The sequence below is a fragment of the Dromiciops gliroides genome, chromosome 4 (genome assembly GCF_019393635.1).
Source record: "Dromiciops gliroides isolate mDroGli1 chromosome 4, mDroGli1.pri, whole genome shotgun sequence".
NCBI classification, from domain to species: domain Eukaryota; kingdom Metazoa; phylum Chordata; class Mammalia; order Microbiotheria; family Microbiotheriidae; genus Dromiciops; species Dromiciops gliroides.
In genome coordinates this window covers 272,846,295-272,866,015 of record NC_057864.1, presented here as the reverse complement: position 1 = coordinate 272,866,015, position 19,721 = coordinate 272,846,295, and the positions used below count along the sequence as shown (strand labels likewise).

The window sequence follows — 19,721 nt, the reverse complement described above, 5'->3', positions numbered from 1 at the left end:
TAGCTCCACACACCGTAGACCATTAAAGCCACCGACCAACTAAACGTTTACCTTTGTAGAATTGGCCTTTCCCCTCCCAGCAGAACAGAAGGCAAAGGTAGCACAACATAAAACTATCTGAAAAGTTAAAATATAGACAGAACAGAAGGATCTCATCCTTCTCTTCTACTGTAGCCATGACTCAGTGAGTAGTAAAGAGTAGAGGATATTTTTTATTAAAAACAAAATAGCTTTGGAATCAAAATGATTTTTCTTTTAAATAAATTGATCAGCTGATGAAAAACAACATGATCATGACATTATTCTTACAAATTTTAAACCATATACACCAAAAGACAAGCTGTCCACTTGCATCTGACCAATAGTTTCTATTCATCCACTGGAAGTAAAAGTAGAAACAAGTAGGGGATGACATGGTACACAGGCACTGCAGAAACTCCAGACCTTTTCCAAGAGTCAGGGTGCAGAAATGACCTGCAACCTCTATGCCAACATACATGAAATTCAATAAATACCTAGTTGTTTTTTTTAAAGACCTTTATAAAGGCAGATTAAATAAGGAAATTTATAGTAGAAGAAAATTATTATTTCATCTGATTAGTTGGAACAAGATTGCTAAAGCATCCAAGATTAGAATCCATGTGGGTCAGTTAGTCCAATAGACTGCTGAAGTCACATGCCCCTACCACCCAGAGACTGTGCATTAACATAAGCATTAACTGGTGCTAACCTGACTACCTGACAGTAATAATGCAACTCCCAAAAGTGCCTAACTCAAAACCACATGTGTCTTAGGTAGTGAAAATGGCTTATTATAAGAACAAAATCAACTACAGGTTCTGCGAGAAAATTGCCACCCACTAAAAAACCCATCTTGATACTGTCATACAAAAAGTCTTGGGTGTCATTGTCCAGGGTGAGTTGACTTCATTAGTGAAATAACTTGGTTCCACTGACCTCTTTTAGCAATTTTGCAGTATTCATTTTTCAGCTTAACTCTAGTTCATATTATTTGTCCTTAAAAATAACATACCCTTCAATTCTTCCAAAAGTCTAAAATTTCAACAAGATGAGTGATGTACATCAGAACCTCTTGTTATAAGCCATTTTGCAAATTGTTGTGGCCAAAATATTCATCACCTATACACAACCTCTTGCAGAAAATAACAGACAAAAGCATGCATGCATGCACGCACGCGTGTGAACGAACACACACACACACACACACACACACACACACACACACACACACACACACACACACACACACACACCTTCCCTACCTCTGCCTGCCCGAAAATACAACTGGCTATTTTATTCATCTTTTGTAGCATTTTGTTACCCTTCCCAACAAACTCAATTCTCAAATTAAATTGTACCCCTAATACACCAGTGTTGCTCTTGTATATTTATAAGGTTTCTGCTTTATTACGGTTTTATATCTGTATATAAAACCTCTAAAGCCATTTTCAATAGCGTTATGCTTTCCTCTATAGTACAATTGTTTGTTCTCCTAATGTACTCTGGACCAGTCTCCTACTGTGCTTCCTGTTCCATTCTCTTTTACACAAATGGTACAAACCTCACTAGCAGGAGCAAACCCTCTGCATTAGAACAATTAAGACACTGTCTTCGTGCAAAGTTTTAAACGGTAAGTAATCAGACTTAGAAGCTTAGTCCTGCAGATTCATCTCTCAGTAATCAAACAGATGTCAAGTACAATTCAGGAGTCCCTCTTTATAGCTCCCTCCCCTCTCATTGGTTAAAAAAAACAACAACCAAGTTAATTGCTAATTTAAGACACACATGGCTAAAAATAAGTGCATCCCCCTTGTCTAATCTCATTGCTTAGGGATGTGATTGGTTAGGACTGGTTTGACATACAACAAGACATACATTAAGGCACAACTGGGTGGTACAAATACAAATGAATACTTTAGGACTGTCTCCCCCTCCCCCCTCCCCAACAAATAGTAAAATATGTACCGTTTTCCAGATAAAACAACAACAAAAAAAGAAATACATAATTTTCTTATGAAATGCCTATACAAAATTTTAAAATTTACACCATCTGAGCTGCCAAAAAATGTTTAAAAAAGTATCTCTTTTTTTTTTTCACATAAAACTATATCTCTCATCAGTAGGTCCGAGTATACCTGGGTCTAAAATATCCCAGCACTGTAGGAGAGAGGATCAAAAGCCCTCCTTCTCCCAACAAAGGACAACAATGACAAGTGAAGTTGTACAGTAGTGTATTCTACTCATTAAAAGTGACCAAAAATCCATTAAAAATATATTATCTGGAGATTACTGGTGCCACAACTAGTTAGTATAAGGCACTTCCTTCGAGACAGCAGCACCCTCCAATAGGCAGTACAAGGAGATGATGGGTCAGGATCTGGTTAAGACAAAGGGCTGGATGAGATTCCTCGGAAGACAGGACCATTTCAACAGCAGGGGAGGACACAGGAGGTAAAAACTTGGAGGTGAAGCTCTACACAGAAGTGGTCACTCTGTCAAAGGTATTATTGACCTCATTTTTGTTCGAATCCAGTCCTTTAGCAGCGTTCATATCATTCCGTAAATTCTCCACTGTCTTTTTCATACTCTTTAACTCTCCCGGGTGTGGAGTGGCTCGCCTTAGGAGTGTTCTCTAAAAAACAAACAGCAGAGGGAGTGTTTTTGTCTTTATTTCATTTTCTCAAAAAAACAAAACAAAACAAAAAAGCACATGTTTAAGGCATTTGTATTTAAATAATGTTTAAAAAATTAAAAGAATGACAACAATCAAAACTGAAATTTGTGAAATTATAATGGCCAAGTCCAGCCTTAAAGAAGACATGTGAAGGGCACCTTCTGACCTTCCTTGCAGAGGAAGAAGAGGTCTATGAACATGGGACACTGCATAAGAGACCATACTTTTCCATGTGCTAAGCTAATTTTGCTGAACATTTTTCTCCTCCTTTTTAATCACTTGTTAAAATGGGTAGCTCCCTAAGAGTGGTAGGTGACAGAGAGAAATCTATGTGATATAAAAAAAAAAAAAAACAAAAGGTATCAATAACTTTTTACAAAATACCAAATATTACCTTCTTAGAAAATACTATTTAAGAATGAAGTGAAATGCAGCCCTACCCTTTATCTGCATGTATCATCAGTAAGTTTCTGACAATTAATGGAAGATCAACATTAAGTGGAACAGTAAGTTAAGAAAGGTTTGCTAAGAGATGTTAAGATGTAACTATTGTGAGGGGGAAGAAAAACCAAGGGGGCTAGATTATCTAATAGAGTGGGTGCTCAGATATATGTGCCAGACAAATTTTTTAAATTAGAGAAAAATTTTCTCAATAAAACCAGTGACTGAGATGGGGGAATGGGAGGAAGAGTGAGAAAAGAAGTCTGTTAGGGGAGGAAAAACTCCTAGTTTAAAATTATGGTGCTTTATGGGGTTTGGCCTCTCATCCATAGGTTTCTGGCAGGGGAAGATGAGAGGAATTCATTTTTAATACTGTCAGTTGTAATTTCTTTTTCTGAATCAAATTAAGAGTGTACTGCATTAGTAAGGAATTGTCTGTACCTATGAAACGATCTTAAATATTGTTGTTCAGTCATTCGGTCATGTTTGACTCTTCGTGACCCCACTTGAGGTTTTCTTGGCAAATATAGTGGAATGGTTTGCCATTTCCTTCTCTAGCTCATTTTACAGATGAGGAAACTGAAGCAAACAGTGTTAAGTGACTTGCTCAGGGCCACACAGCTAGTAATCATCTGAGGCCAGATTTGAACTGAGGAAGATGAGTCTTCCTGATACCAGGCCCAACACTCTATCTAGTGCATTACCTATCAATAAAGATTAAGTGAATAAGGCCACAGAACTAAAAATTTTGTAAAAGGGTATGAGTAGGGGCGGCTAGGTGGCGCAGTGGATAAAGCACCGGCCCTGGATTCAGGAGTACCTGAGTTCAAATCCGGCCTCAGACACTTGACACTTAACTAGCTGTGTGACCCTGGGCAAGTCACTTAACCCCCATTGCCCCGCAAAAAAAACAACAACAACAACAACAACAACAACAAAAAAAGGGGGTATGAGTAATGGATTATTTCTATAAGGGTAGTTGAAATAACATTTTAACATACTTTTTAGCTCAAATAACAGCAGCAATGACCTTTAAAGGATATTTCCTGGAAGCTGGGAATAAGAACCAGACAGAGAGGGAGCAGACTTGTAATCTCATGGATATAGGAATTCCTGTATAAGGATATTCTGCCTGTCAACACCAGCCAGCACTTTGTTTGCAACTTTTAGAGAGCTCTCTATATCATGGAGGGGTTAAGTAATTTGGCCAGACTCACACAGTCAGTACATGAGATAATACTTGTAAAGTATGGAACAGTGTCTACCACATAGTAGGTGCTATGTATAATTATATAATACCTCTTCTCTTATCCTCCCGTCCTTCAGAACACTGTTCTTCCCAACCTCAATAAACAAAAGGCAATGAAGCAGCAATGAAAGCAAAGCCAACTCGCACAGCAGGGCAGACTTCACATGCTGCTAACTACTCTTAAATGGCTATTTCATCGAGATAGCATAAATATAGGTAACAGGAGCTTTTCAATGCAGTTTATTCATTTTACTGAGTAGTTAGTAAGGTGCCAATTCCACCATAATTATGAATACTCCACATGACAGCCAAGGTAAATTGGTCACAGAAAGGAGGGAGAAGCACTTGGCATAAAAGGAATAAGACTGCACACACTCAAGACAGTCTAGGCTACAGAGAGAACATTAATAAGGGCGCATAATTCGCTGGGAACTGTAGGGGAAATCAAAAACCAAATCATTCTCAGAGTAGAAGGGACTGCATGAAATAAAATATATAAATTAAAAAGAAATCCTTTTTTAAAATAGAATGCTTGTCCTTATTTACCACTTTGCAAACCAGCACTACAGTGCTGAAACAGAAAGAACAGAAAAATCAAAATTCATCATGAAAAAATGGCAGGTTGGAGCCGTTCTCTAAAAATGATTGCCAAACCTCAAAGATGAAAGATATTGTTTTCAAATAAGGGAAATAACCACTTAGCTTCCAGCTTTGAGCCTCCACGGGTACCAAGGGATACTGCTCATTTGAAGAACATACCATTTCATTATCCTCTTCGTCTCTTTCATCTTCTAAAAATCGGATTGCACTGACTCTGTTCACTGCACGCTCATTCCACGTTTCATCTGACATCTCATTGACTAAGCTTTCCAGTGCCCCACAGCGGGGCAGGTTCTCTGTTGGGATGACAAAAAAGCATATTAAACCAAAAGCTTGTCAACTCAGGCAGCCACTGCCTTCCACACATTCATTACATTCCTCATTGGGCTCAACTCAAAAGGCCAAGCAGTGTAAAGGAAAACAGGTTTCAAATCATTAACTCAAATGGCAAACAACTCCTGAAAGGAGCACAAAGCACCTTCTCAACTGTTCAGTTATTATGAGAGAACAGGAGTAATGTAGTAGGCAAGGGCTGCCTCATAATCTCAGAATTATATCATATTCATATGGTCCTTTAAAATTAAAAAAACAAAAAGGTTTTCTCACAATAAAACTGGGACTTTGGTATTGCAAATTATCTCCTATTATCCCCATGTTACAGATAAGGAAACTAAGAGATTAATTAACTTGGTCAAAGCCAGATGGCTATGAAGTATTATAGATGGAAATGAGATAATGACTCATAGGACCCTAGGATGTAGAGGGAGAAGGGACCTTTGAGATCACCAAGTCTGATGGTTTCATTTTACAGAAGGGGAAACTGAGTCCCATAGATAATAAGTGACTTGCCAAAGGTAAGACAGGTAACATGGAACACAGTCAAGATTGGAAACCAAATCTTTTGACTGCTCTGGTGTTGTGTCTACTATACCACATTGACTCCAAGTCTAGAACACCAAATAATCCATAATTCTTCATATGTTCACTAAATTCTGTGCTTAATGTCACACCATGGAACTACCTTAACTACATATATTATCCTTTTTGAGGAAATCCAAAGTTGATTGCTAACTCAGTAAAATCTCTGCTGTTCTAGCTACAGGGATATTAGATTTTAAGCCTTTTTTTCTCAGGATGTATACTATCTCATTTCTTTCCTTCAAGTTGTTGTTACTGTTGTCTGAGACTGGGTCTCCCTATTTCACAAGGCTGAAAGAACAAACATCACTTATTGGCCCATGAGCTTAGACCTGTCCTGTTTCTGACCAGGACCAATTCTTCCCTCTTTAGGCATCCCTGGGGTCACCATATTGGAGCTGGAATTAACTGGCTTTGCCCACTACAGCTCAGAACCACTTAATTCAAGCAATCCACCAGTGTCAGCATCCAGGAACAGAGATCACAGACATATGCCACAGCTCCCAATTCCCCCAAAATGTATAAGGAACTGATCCGCCTACTAAGTTGACAAGAGTTTAAAATAGGCCCTATGTGAAAATGTTAAAAAGAAGGCTCTGGGAGGTTCTAGTTCCCTTTAAAGTATTTATTGCCTTTTCGTCCTCTTCTGGGCCTGGTACTCTTAAATATTCCCCTACCAAAATTTGCTCCCTAGTGTTAATTTGTCACCAAGTAGCATCTCCATGGGAGAGTCACATTTTTTAAAAGCTTCATACCTAATACCGGAATGAAAGTCTTTGTCCTCTAATTGAAGAATTTAAGGCATTGGCAAGCAGGTGAGCATGTACTCCAGGGAAGGTGGGGCTCGTCCCAGAAGAACACCTGAAATTATATGTGTCACTAAACCTAGCTATTGGAAGAGTACTACAGGATGAAGCCGGATGTTCAGCTTGTTAACCTCTCATATCCTACTCAGCCCCTATGATGATGTGGAAATGATGTTTAAATTATATTTACCTTGGCAACTAGGTTCAGAAGGCAGTTGAGGAAGCAAAACACAAGTGAGAATCTTTTCTCCTGTTTCATGGTCTGTGTCCGTCTGGAATGTAAGCAGGGGCTGGGATTGGTTGTCAGACAGCCACAAAGCCTTCAACTTCAAGTTAGTCAGGGATAAAGGCAGATGCAGTAATCTGATTAAAAGAAACAATGAAGTTATGAACTTCATTTTAACCAGTTATTTTCGGGAACTCCTAAGAGTTAAACAAAACAAAAACATGCAGAAGGCCGCTCACAGTTGGTTTCCCATGACTGAGAAGGAGAGGCCTTTAAGCCAAGCTTCATTAATAAACACTGGAACAAAGATGGAGTATTGGCCCAATCATTCAGGGTTAGGATGATTATCTACAGAAGCTTTTGCTCAACTTTCCACCCACATCTGTGCTATTTCAGGACGCATCAGCGACTCAAGACAAGAGGAAAGAAAGAGGAGATTTAGCCGGACTTAGTAAATCTTGACATAAAAGTTGCTAAAGGGAGGACAAGGGAAGAGGGCAAGAGAAAGAAGGAAAGACAAAAGGGAAAAGAGAAAAAGAAGGGTATGTGAAAAGATAGAGAGGGGGAAGGAAAGGGAAAGAAAGGGAAAGGGAAGGAGAAGGATGGGAAAGAGTAGGAAAAGAAGTGGAAAGGAAAGAAGGGGGAGGAAATGGAATAGGAAAGGAGACAGAAAGGAAGGAAATCAAGGGAAATAAGAAGGAAGCAGATGGAAAAAAGGGAAGGAAGGGAAGGAAAAGGAAAGAAGGGAGAAAAGGCGAAGAGAAGACAGCACTCTGTCTTGCAACTGTGCATATTCACTGTCCATCCCTATGCCTGAAATGTTCTCCTCCTAGATTCTCAAGACTCAACTCAAAACCTACCCAGAGAGTTCTTTAACCCCCTTCTATTTTTCCCTTACCCACATCCCCCATTGCTATTGCCTCCTCTCTGAGATTACCTCCCATTTACTCTCTTTCTCCATACATATAAACACACACACACACACACACACAGTCATTTGCATGGTGTCTCCCCCATTACAATGAAAGCTCTTTAAGGACAGGGACTATGTCTGTACCTTTCTTTGTATACCTAATACTTAGCACACAGCCTTGCACATAGGAAATGCTTAATAAATGTTTATTGATGATAATGATGCTGATGAAAATGAGATGAAAAGAGAAGAGAAAGGAGAGAGGAAGGGAAGGGAAGGGAAAGTGGGGGTGGGGTGGAAGAAAAGTTCCAAGCCATTTATGGGAGTTTCTCTCTAGAGAAGAAAAATCCTAATGGTAGAATAAACTTCAGCAGTTTTGGCATAAGTGGCTTCAGGAAGCTTCTGGTCTTGGTCCCCTTCTCACTGTCCCTCCCTAATAGCATCAAGCAAAAATGAAAGGTGATAAGGGGTGATGTCTTAGCCCTGCTTATTATTAACACATGTGGTTCAAGAGTAGTTATTAAAACAAGTATCTGAACATATATTAAAAGCAAAGTTTCCATTAACTACTTCGCTTCACAGTTTCAATTGTCTGCACTTTAGAGTAATCTCTGCTAATTTCTCGTCTCATATTTTAGGGGATAATTGACAACACGTAGTCCTCATAAACACTCTCAAAGAATTTTGGAGCTGCAGGGTCTTTAAGGATAATCTTCTATATGTTACAAGGGAAGATTCTACTAAGGAAAAGTCATTAGAGAAATAAAAGCAATGTCATTGAAGAGGGAGGGAATCAGTAAAACATTTTATTTTTTAAAATAAACAAAGATCATCCAGAAAGCAAGAACTATCTTGCTTTTTTATTTGTATCTCCAGCACTTAGCACAGTGCTTTTTACATAGTAAGCACTAAATAAATGCTTTTTCATTCATTTACACATTTAAACTATTTTACATATAAGGCAACTGAGATCCAGAAGTTATGTGACTTGCCCAAGGACACAGATGCAGTTCATGGAAAGACCAGAACTAAAAGCAGATCTTCACTCTCAGTCTACACAAACACAAGTTTTTTGGAACAACTGCAAACTAGTCATGTCTAGTAACTCAACCAGAGCTAATTGATAAATGAACCTCTCGCAATAAGACACAATATATTTTGCTTTTCCTTCCTTCCTTCCTTTCTTTTTTTTTTTTTAAGTGAGGCAATTGGGGTTAAGTGACTTGCTCAGGGTCACACAGCTAGTAAGTGTTAAGTGTCTGAGGCCGGATTTGAACTCAGGTACTCCTGACTCCAGGGCCGGTGCTCTATCCACTGTGCCACCTAGCTGCCCCTGACACAATACATTTTGAAAATGAATTTACTGGAAACCTTCAGGCTTCCAACTACTCTACACAAATCTATTTTGAAAGTGTAAAGAAACTCTTTTGGAATAAGGGTCAATCACAAAAATTATGGAATTTAGGGCAAGGACTACTTGGCTAAATATTTCCTTCAATCAGAGGGATGGATGAATATTTAAAAAATAAGGATCACAATAAAACTGGTAAGGGGAATCATAGATCTACAGTCAGAAGGGATCTCGGAAGCCACCTGGATAAACCCCTTCATTTTTACAGATAAAGAAACTAAGGCCCAAGGAAATGATGTGATTTGCTCAGGGTAAATCAGAGAGTAAGTTATCCTCACAGGTAAGATTTGAACTTGAGGTCCAATGAATCCACAGCTGATGTTCCCACTAGAACACACTGCCTCCTGACTAGTCAAGTACTTGTTTCAAAAGTCAACAACAATGTCATTACCCAATAATCCTCCACACTTCTGGGGAAAAAAAAGGTTAACAAGAAAGAACCGCTTTTTTTGTTTGTTTGTTTGTTTTCTTTGGCTAAGCTCCTTTGGATATAATTTATTTTCCACTTTAAAAAAAAAAGGATGAAAATGATACACTCCATTAGCTATATTTCAAACAAACAAGCTTGCCCCCTCACATCTCAAATGTGGAGTTTCGATAAGTAGGTTCTAATAGGGTTCTTACTTTTACTAGAAGGCCAATCTATTTCTTAGTTAACATTGACAGGGATTTAATTAATGTATAAGAGAAATTTTCACCGATGGATTGTTGTAATCCATCTTTCTTGACCATTTGGATATAATAAGTAGTCACTGAAGATGCTGCTTTGAATCATGAACCCACAGAGTAAGGTAACTAGATCCATGTGGTGGCAACTATGTTGTTTTGTTGCATTTTTAATAAAGTTTTACTCTAGAATTCTATAAAATCATTTTGAATAAAGAAATGCATGAAAAAGATAAGAAGTAACTTTGGAGAAAAAAGGGGAAAATGCAGAAATTTTTAAAAAATGATACTACCTAAAATTAAATGCCTAATAATAATAATAAATATTTTCAGAAGCAGAAGTGGAGCTAGTGATAATTGGATAAACAGACAAGCTAGAAATAGTGATAAGTGGATTTTAAAAGAAAAAATATTATCCATAAGGTTTTCTATAATATTTTTTGAAAATTTTTCTAAGATATTTGTTACATAAGTTTGTCAAATGATTTATGTAAGTCAAACCATTTCTATTGAGTGCAGTAAAAGTTATTCCTCACTTAAATACCTTCCTTTAAAAAAGCACAAACACATAGTACATTAAAATCATTCCTTCTTTTGTTCAATCTGAAGGAACCGTTATTTTCAGTGCCAATCACTATTTTGTACAATTGTTCTTTGTTTGGTTTAAAAAGTGCTTCTGATGTTGTACCCGAAACAGAGGGTCTATTATATCCTCTCACTTTCCAGACTGCTGAAAACTACCAGGTCTAAGGGAAAAGAACAACAGTCATTTCCCCCTTTGCCATTTTAATTATAAAAATTAAATACCTCCTTTCATATTACACAGATAAAAATTAAACAGTTTGGTGGAATTTTGATCTCAATGATATGGGTACTGACTCTGAAGATAAAGAAGAGAGCATGCCCATGTTTTCTCATTCTGTGCAACTCCTGGCCATGCCTTTCCAAAGATCATCCATCTATCTAGACAATATGCTGAAGGCCTTTCTCTAGGTCTTTTGATATTCTGGGGATACCATGCAGCACTACTGACTATTCAACTCCTCTTAAAATAAAGATTTCCTAGATAATCTCCTTTATCTCTGTCATGAAACACTGGCAATAATCTACAGCCTTAAATCTACCATGTGTCTGTTCCTTTGGGACAACTATGATTTTGACTCTTTGGAGATTGTAGTGTCTCATCATGCTATATAGCATCATTAAAAGAATATTGGTTGGGGGCGGCTAGGTGGCACAGTGGATAAAGGACCGGCCCTGGATTCAGGAGTACTTGAGTTCAAATCCGGCCTCAGACATTTGACACTTACTAGCTGTGTGACCCTGGGCAAGTCACTTAACCCCCATTGCCCTGCAAACAAAAAAAAAAAGAATATCGGTGCTTTTAAAATGGTAAGCTTGTCTATTGGAAAAGTTTAGGATTCCTGATAGCATTTTACAGTTTCCTAAATGCAATCCAATCAGCTCTAATCCTCCTATTTAATTCTGGACCCAAGTTCATTGTCTATCTGCAGTATTTGTCCAAAATGGATATAGTGCTAGAGTACAACGATAGCTCATCTAGATACATGTCATAACCTAGACAATAGGCATTCTTCATTCATTTGGTACCCCCTTATGGAATGTTAGATTGATCTCTTCTGAATGGTCTTGAATTTCATTAGGGAGATGGTATAGCAACGCTAGGTCTGATGTAATCAGAACACCATTCTCAGAAGCAACAGTATCAAACTCATGTCAAAATTCCACTGGCTGCACCAGTAAAACTCTCTAGTGCAGCCTGAACTAGATTAAAACGTAATTGGGAAATGTTTTTTTTAATAAAAATATTATACAACACAGATAACATTAATCGGTAGTTTTCTAAATCAATATGTGGTATGTAGGGATCCCTTTCTATTTGAATTTGACACCACTGATCTATGGGGAATCTCTCATCTATTTGAAATCCATTTAGGACATCCTCCATGACAGAGGTTCGTTAACCCTCATGAGTATATATTTGGAATGGAGTAAACACTAAGTACCTAGATTGCACCAGGGACTGTGCTAAACACTTTACAAATATTATCTCATTTGATTTCTGCTTCATGTTTTGTTTGAATAATATTCAGAGGGTTAACGAACAAAGTTACTTCTATGATTGCAGCCTTCTACAAAGGAAACTTGTATGATCTCTGTATGTGCATGTGAGACACATCTTGCTGGAGGAGAGATTTGAGAACTGCACTTTATTCTCCTGAGTAAGTGGTGAGGTTTGTTTTTTTTTTAAATCAATAATAATAATAAAAATCTTGACCAAGATAAGGTCTGTATCGCAAAGAGATCAAAGGAAAAGGACCTATATGTAAGAAAATATTTATAGCAGCTTTTTTGTAGAGACAAAGAATTGGAAAATAAAGAGATGTCCATAAATTGGGGAGTGGCTAAACAAGTTGTGGTATATGATTTTGATGAAATCTCCTCTGAATTTTTCTGACTTCCTGTGACCCCATTTGGGTTTTTCTTGGCAAAAATACCAGAGTGGTTTACCTTTTCCTTCTCCAGCTCATTTTACAGATGAGGAACTAAGGTAAACAGGATTAAGTGACTTGCCCAGGGTCACATATCTAGTAGGTGTCTGAAACCATATTTGAACTCAGGTCCTCCTGATTCCAGGTCTGGTGCTCTATACATTGTACCACCTAGCTGCCCCTTTGAGAGGATACTATTATACTGTAAGAAATGATGAGCAGGATGCTTTCAGAAAAACCTGGAAAAATTTATATGAACTGATACAAAGTAAAGTGAGCAGAACCAGGAGAACATTGTACACAATAAAAGGAATACTTTGTGATAATCAACTTTGAATGATTTAGCTACTCTGAGCAATATAATGATACAATATAATTTTGAAGCATTTATGATGAAAAATGCTATCTCCAGAGAAAGGACTCATGAAGTCTGAATGCAAATTGAAGCATACTTTAACTTTATCCTAGTTTTTTTTATCTGTGTTTTCTTTCACAACATGACTAACATAGAAAGATGCTTTGCATGACTGTACTTTTTTAACCTATATCAAATTGCTTGTCTTCTCAACAAGGAGAAAAGGAGGGAAGAAGAGAATTTTGAACTCAGATGTTTTTAAAAATGAATTTTAAAAATTGTTTAATATGTAATTGGAGGGGCAGCTAGGTGGCACAGTGGATAAAGCACAGGCTTTGGATTCAAGAGGACCTGAGTTCAAATCCGGTCTCAGACACTTGACACATACTAGCTGTGTGACCCTGGGCAAGTCACTTAACCCCCATTGCCCCACCCCAAAAAAAAGTAATTGGAAAAAATAAAATATTTAATTAAAAAAAGGAATCTTATATTCTCCGCAACTTTTCAAACAACTGTCTGAAGACATGATACTATTTTGTGAGTTTCTTGTATTGCTAGTTACCTTTCTTTTACTGGGTAAGGCAGTTTTCTAGTATCCTTTGATCTGGCAATTGATCGTGGCAATTAACTTCAGCAGGAAATGTAGTTAGTTCAAACTGGTATCTTTTCTTTTTTCCATTTCCCATTTTTTATTATCAGTTGTTTGTTTGCTTGAATAGGTCAGCGTGGAGCTGTTCTAACTGTTCTATAGAATCATCTTTCAAATCTTCATTCTTTTTTTCTGGTATGGTTCAGATGTTTACCCCTGCTCTAATGAGTCAATGATCTGAAAAAAGCTGATTCATAAATGACTCCTGCATTATTCACCTCTCATTTCCTAACAAGATAATAAATTTTACTTTTTTGTGGCAAAGTTCTTTCTCACTTAACTTTAAGTATCTTCCAGAAGAAAGTATTCATAATATTTAAGTGGAAGATGTCTTAGTAAGTTATCAGCCTTTGGCCTCTTTCTTACTTTATTTCTCTAACATAATGTCTAATATAGTTTAACTGATCCTTGTCACCTTGCTTGATGTCTTAAAACTTGCAAAGAGTGTCTTAGTTTGAGAAAAACTGTTGTTTTTGTTGTTGTCAAGCAACAGAATTGGGACTTGAACACAGATCTTCTGACTTCAGAACCAAAACTCTTACCATTGTATTAAGCTGTTACCCTTGGGCATACAAGTGGCACTGCCTCTGATCTGCCTTATCTCTCTTTCCAAGAAGAAACAATGAGTCACTTTTTGATTTAGTTACAATTTCCTTATGGTTTCATTTATAATTAAAATGTCCATATTGTTATGGTTTAATTTATCCAGTAATATGTGAATTAGTTGGTCACTGAATGCTTAGAGTACTAAACGTCAGTCAACTGATCAAAAAGCATTTAAGAGCTTATTGTGTGCCAGGACCTTTGCTAAGTGCTAAGGATACAAAGACAAATTGAAACAGTCCTTCCCCTCAGGGAACTTACATTTTAATGGGGAAGAATTCATTCAGTACTGACACATAATCTATCTATATGTTTATATTTATGTATTACATATTCTAATATACATTATACTTTACATGTTAAGCATGTTATGTTCCCCTTTCTGCCAACAATGTGCAGCTAGGTGGCATAGAGGATAAAGCACTGGCCCTGCAGTTGAGAGGATCTGAGTTCAAATCTCACCTCAGACACTTACTAGCTATGTGTGACCCTGGGCAAGTCAATTAACCCCAAGTGCCTTAAAAAACATCTGGGGCCATCTCCAGTTGTCCTGATGTATATCTTGCCACTGGAACCAGTTGGCTCTGGAGGCGAGAGTGAGGTTGGTGACCTTACACAGCCTTCCCTCACTTAAATCCAATTCAGTGCAAATCATGACATCATCGAGATGTCATGGTCTTCCTCAACAATGAAGGACAAACAACAACAACTAGTAATGAGATTCTCTGTACATAGCTAGGCTGGTCTTCAGAAAACAGATGTAGTATGTTGTCAGGGTCTTTCCAGATTGTCAGAGAGATTATGTTTTATTGGTATAGTCCCTGAGAATCCAGGAAAAATCCATATCACTCCCATACCATATATGAAGCACTGGAACAGGATTTTGATGGGAAAATACATACCTTGAGAAATAGTAAACTATTTCAAGCTAACTATGAAGAAACACTGTCTTTTCACCTCGAAACTCACATAAAAGCCATAAAAAAGGCTAGCAAAATGTTGCTAATCAGTTGTAAGCCTGAAATCCATGTCTACCATGGGAGTATGTGGCAATGGCCTCTTTAGAGAGGCAGATCTTATAATGATTGTGTAACTCCATCCTGACACTAATGACTAGAATGAATCACCCACCAATCCTCCTGTAAAGAATCAGAGTGCCAGCTTGAGCATAGTTAGAAGAGGGCCAAGTAAACAATACACACAGGCTTATTTGCAAGTATCTTGTGGGCAAAAGTAATCCCAGTGGTGGTAGATGGGAAAAGAAAGGCGATGTTCATTGACAGTCTGGGCACAGGCCCTCTCCATGTTAAGTCTGGCTCTCCTACTGATTCGCTGTGTGTGGTTTGGGAGGGGAAAGAAATACACATAAGGCCGTTTCTCATAGCCTTTCCTTCCTTGTTACTACATAGAAAATAGGTCAAGGGACATCAGCCTTTTTTGATAATAGTCTACAAATTATATAATGCTGATTTAATTTTAAACTGGCATACTTTATATGACAGGATGTGATATACAGTGGATAGAGATGGACTTGGAGCCTGGAAGATCTGAGTTCAAAATCTGTCTTATACACATATTGGTTATGTGTACAGCTGGACAGGTCACTTAACTTTGCAGAGCTCTATACTAGGGGTTGGCAAATTGTCCAGTTTATGCTTTTTATTATTATTATTATTATTATTATTATTATTATTATTATTTTTGCAGGGCAATGGGGGTTAAGTGACTTGCCCAGGGTCACACAGCTAGTAAGTATTAAGTGTCTGAGGCTGGATTTGAACTCAGGTCCTCCTGAATCCAGGGCCTGTGCTTTATCCACTGTGCCACCTAGCTGCCCCTATGCTTTTTTTTTTTATATAGCCCATGAGTGAAGGATAGTTTTTATTATTCTTAAATGGTTGGGGAAAAAAGAATATTTTGTGAAATGAAAATTATATGAAATTCAAATTTTAGCATCCATAAACAAAGTTATATTGGAACACAGCCATGGTCATTTGTTTAGGTTTCATCAATGGCTGTTTCTGCACTACAACAGCAGAATTAAGTAGTTGTGACAGACCATATGTGGCTGCAAATCTGCAGTGCAGTTAAAATTCGACAGTGGGTTTTTAGTTCCAGGTATATATACCCATCATTTCAAAACAAGAAATGAAGAGGAGGGGGGAAAAGTTTTCTTTTGATTTTTTGAGCTCAGGACCAAGACGGAAATTTTTCTGAATGAGAACTGACTTCAACTGCTATTATCAAATTCTACATGGCTTTGGAAATTAGCTTTTGCTGCAGGCTTTTAATAATGTTTCTTAGTGAATTCAGCCTAAAATTAAATGCAAAACCACATTTTGTGTGTGAAACTTAAACTGCAATAAAGTCAATTTGATGAGAAGTAATGTGGTTTGATTCGCAGGTAATATCAAGCTGCCTTATACATTTCCCTGGATGTCAAAAATTAAAACAAGAAGCAAGGTCTCCATACCCACGCAAATTTTCAGCAGATATATTTTCCAAACTCAAACTACAGTTCCAGCAGCATTTTCCAGACCTTGATGTAAGCACAAATGAAATTTCCATATTTCAAAATCCATCTAACTGTGCAACGGAGGAGTATCCACCTAACCTTCAATTGGAAGCAATTAATCTGCATTATAATGACATGATAGAAGGCAGATTAGAAGGGTCTAATAGAATTCTATAAATGCCTTCTAAGCAATGAATAAGTTCAATTTAAAATAATATGCTCAGGGGCAGCTAGGTGGCGCAGTGGATAGAGCACCGGCCCTGGAGTCAGGAGTACCTGAGTTCAGGTTCGGCCTCAGACACTTAACACACACTTACTAGCTGTGTGACCCTGGGCAAGTCACTTAACCCCAATTGCCTCACTAAAAAAAAAATAATAATAATAATATGCTCGTAGATTGAGATCAATTTTTGTCAATACCTAAACTATATGAAAGACATATTCAAAGATGAAATATGTAAAACTTCATTACAGATGAATGTTAATAAATGAATATTTGCAATCAATTTTGATGATAGGGAACATTTAATTAATTAATGTTAATTAATGAACCTCAATTAAGTGAAATGTTATCCTACCAAAAAGAATTCCATTCTTCTCATTAGTAGACGAGACCTGTATTACTAAAAATTGTGCTCAATTATTATGATTACTATATTTTGAATTTCATCAATTAAAATTTGTACAAGTACCCTTATAATATCCTTGCTTTTGTTCCTCAGCCCACAAACTCAGATATTTACTTTTGGTCCTTTAGAGGAAATCTGCCAAGCCCTGCTTTAGAAAGCTCTCTAAGACTATAAGTTGCAGAGAACGTGCCAACTATATTGACAGAAGGAATTACTCTATATCTATGAAAACATTGGTCTGGTCCCTACCCATGTCCCTATTCTTTTTTTTTTTTTGCTGGGCAATGGGGGTTAAGTGACTTGCCCAGGGTCACACAGCTAATAAGTGTTAAGTGTCTGAGGCCGGATTTGAACTCAGGTACTCCTGACTCCAGGGCCAGTGCTTTATCCACTGCACCACCTAGCTGCCCCATCATGTCCCTATTCTTTTGTATGCTTTAAGCCCCAAGCACTGAAGGCCCTGGTCTCCACCCTCTACACCTGCTCTCCTTTCCCTCTTAACAAGAACCTCTTATAAACTGGGTCTTTTTCACTGACACTAACATGTTTATTAAGGAGTAATTCAAATGAAGACCAGAACTTAGAACTTTTAGGGTCACAGAAGTAGAACTGGAAGGAACTGTTGAGGTCACAAAGACCAACCCACTTTTTTACAGAAGTCCAGGAGTGTGTGTGTGGGTGTGTGTGTGTGGGGGGGTGTTACATGACTTGCCTAAGATCACACTGCCAGTAAGTACCAGAATCAGAATTTGAACAAAGGTCCTTCTTCATACTGTCACAACTATGCCCCATCACCAACCTAAAACTTTCTTCCTTTGAACACTTAGAGAAAAAACGTTGTATAAAATTTCATCTAGCCATGAATCATGCACTGTCTTATGTTATCTGTACCTGCAAAGAACTCTGGCTCAGGAGCCAGAAGAACCAACATCAAATCCCACCTCTGAAACGACCTTTATGACCTTGAGCAAGCCACTTCTTTGTGCTACTTCGTTTCTTCATCAGTAAAATGAAGAGGGTTAAACTAAGTGATCTCAAAGAGTTCTTGTGCTTTTAGTCCTATGAGCCCAAATAGTGAGGAAGAAGCTAAGAGAAAGGTAGGTACCTTAACTACAAAACTGCATAAGCATTACAGGCTTATTTACATTTTAAATTATGAATTAAATTACTATCATAACCAGGTTTTGATGTTGTACAGAAGAGGCAAATCAGAGATGAATGGACTTAAAAATCAGAATGAGATCTTTAATTGTGAATAATGTGGAATTTTTTTGCTAAACTATCCCTATTTGTTATTGGGGATTTATCTTTATTATTTTGTATCTTTCAATGAGGAAGAAATAATAAATACATGAGAAAGAAAGGAAGAGAGAGAGGAAGGGAGAAGGAAAGAAGGGAAGGGAAAGAGGGAAGAAGGAAGGAAAGAAGGAATGGAGGGAGGAGGGGGGAAGGGAGGGAGGGGGGAAGGGAAGGAGGGAGAAGGAAAGAAGAGAATGGAAAAAGGAAAGGAAGAGAGGAAGGAAGGAAGGGAGGGAGGGAGGGAAGGGGAGGAGGGAACAAAGAGGCAGCTAATTGGTACAGTGGATATAGTGCTGGCCTTGGAGTTAGGAAGACCTGGGTTCAAATCTTACCTCAGACACTTATTATACTGTGTGACCCTGAGCAAGCCACTTAACATGGGCCTATCTCAGTTTCCTTATCTGTAAAATGGGGATAATAATAACATCTACCCCCAGGGTTGTTGTGTGGATCAAATGAGATACCTAATGTGGTAAAAAAAAGTATGAAAGTTTTTAACAGTCGGTTAGGATAACTGAAAGACGCCAGTTTTTGAAGGACCACCCTTTCGGGGAGGAGACCAATGGCATGAGCTAAGCACGCCAGTCCGCCTGCTGCGCACGTCAGACTGCCTGCTAGCACTCCACTTCTGGGGTGCGAGCTTAAAAGGCAAGGAGAGAACGGAAGTGGGGAGCTTTTTTCCTGCTCTGCTGGTCTCCTGACTGCGCTGCACAGGCTGATGCTGACGAGAGTTCGACTGGGCCCGGCTCGCGGTTAGCAGCAGCATGCGCTTGACACGGTCTCTCTCTCTCTCCCCAAAGGTGGCCTTCGGCTTTTGGTGAGTTTTATACGGAATATAGACTAAGCTTAGACTTAAGATGATTTGTATTGTCTTTCTACTTTCCTATCCTTCTAATCAACATCACCTTGTGACTACCATACAATAAAAGCTCTAACTAGAAAACCAGAAGCTTCTTCCATTTACTAGTCTGAGAGATAAATTAAGGGAAAGGTTAAAGAAGGGAGATTTATGATCTAATATCCAATTTTAAATCTCACACTAAGATATATAAATCAAATGGCAAACAGGGTTTGCAAATCCTCAAATTAGATAACTACATACATAAATGACTCTACAAATCTGAATATGCTATATAAATACTAGCTATAGAATTAAGAGGGATTCTCCCCATCTGCTAGGTACAGATTAACCAGCCTTTAACTTCCTTTTGGAGTTTGCTACCTTCTACTTTA

General features: G+C 38.0%; 1 protein-coding gene across 1 annotated transcript in view; it reads right to left on the bottom strand.

Annotated features, from left to right (window-relative positions):
• Positions 1-204: 204 nt before the first annotated feature.
• The window catches only part of LRRC1 (leucine rich repeat containing 1), a 190,897-nt gene continuing 171,380 nt past the window's right edge, over positions 205-19,721 (bottom strand). The window contains exons 12-14 of the mRNA XM_044004083.1: positions 6,900-7,072; positions 5,145-5,281; positions 205-2,653 (exon numbers count right to left, since the gene is read on the bottom strand). Of these exons, the coding sequence (XP_043860018.1) occupies positions 2,495-2,653; positions 5,145-5,281; positions 6,900-7,072 (469 nt within the window). The 3' untranslated portion in view covers positions 205-2,494. The remainder of the gene's footprint in view (positions 2,654-5,144; positions 5,282-6,899; positions 7,073-19,721) is intronic.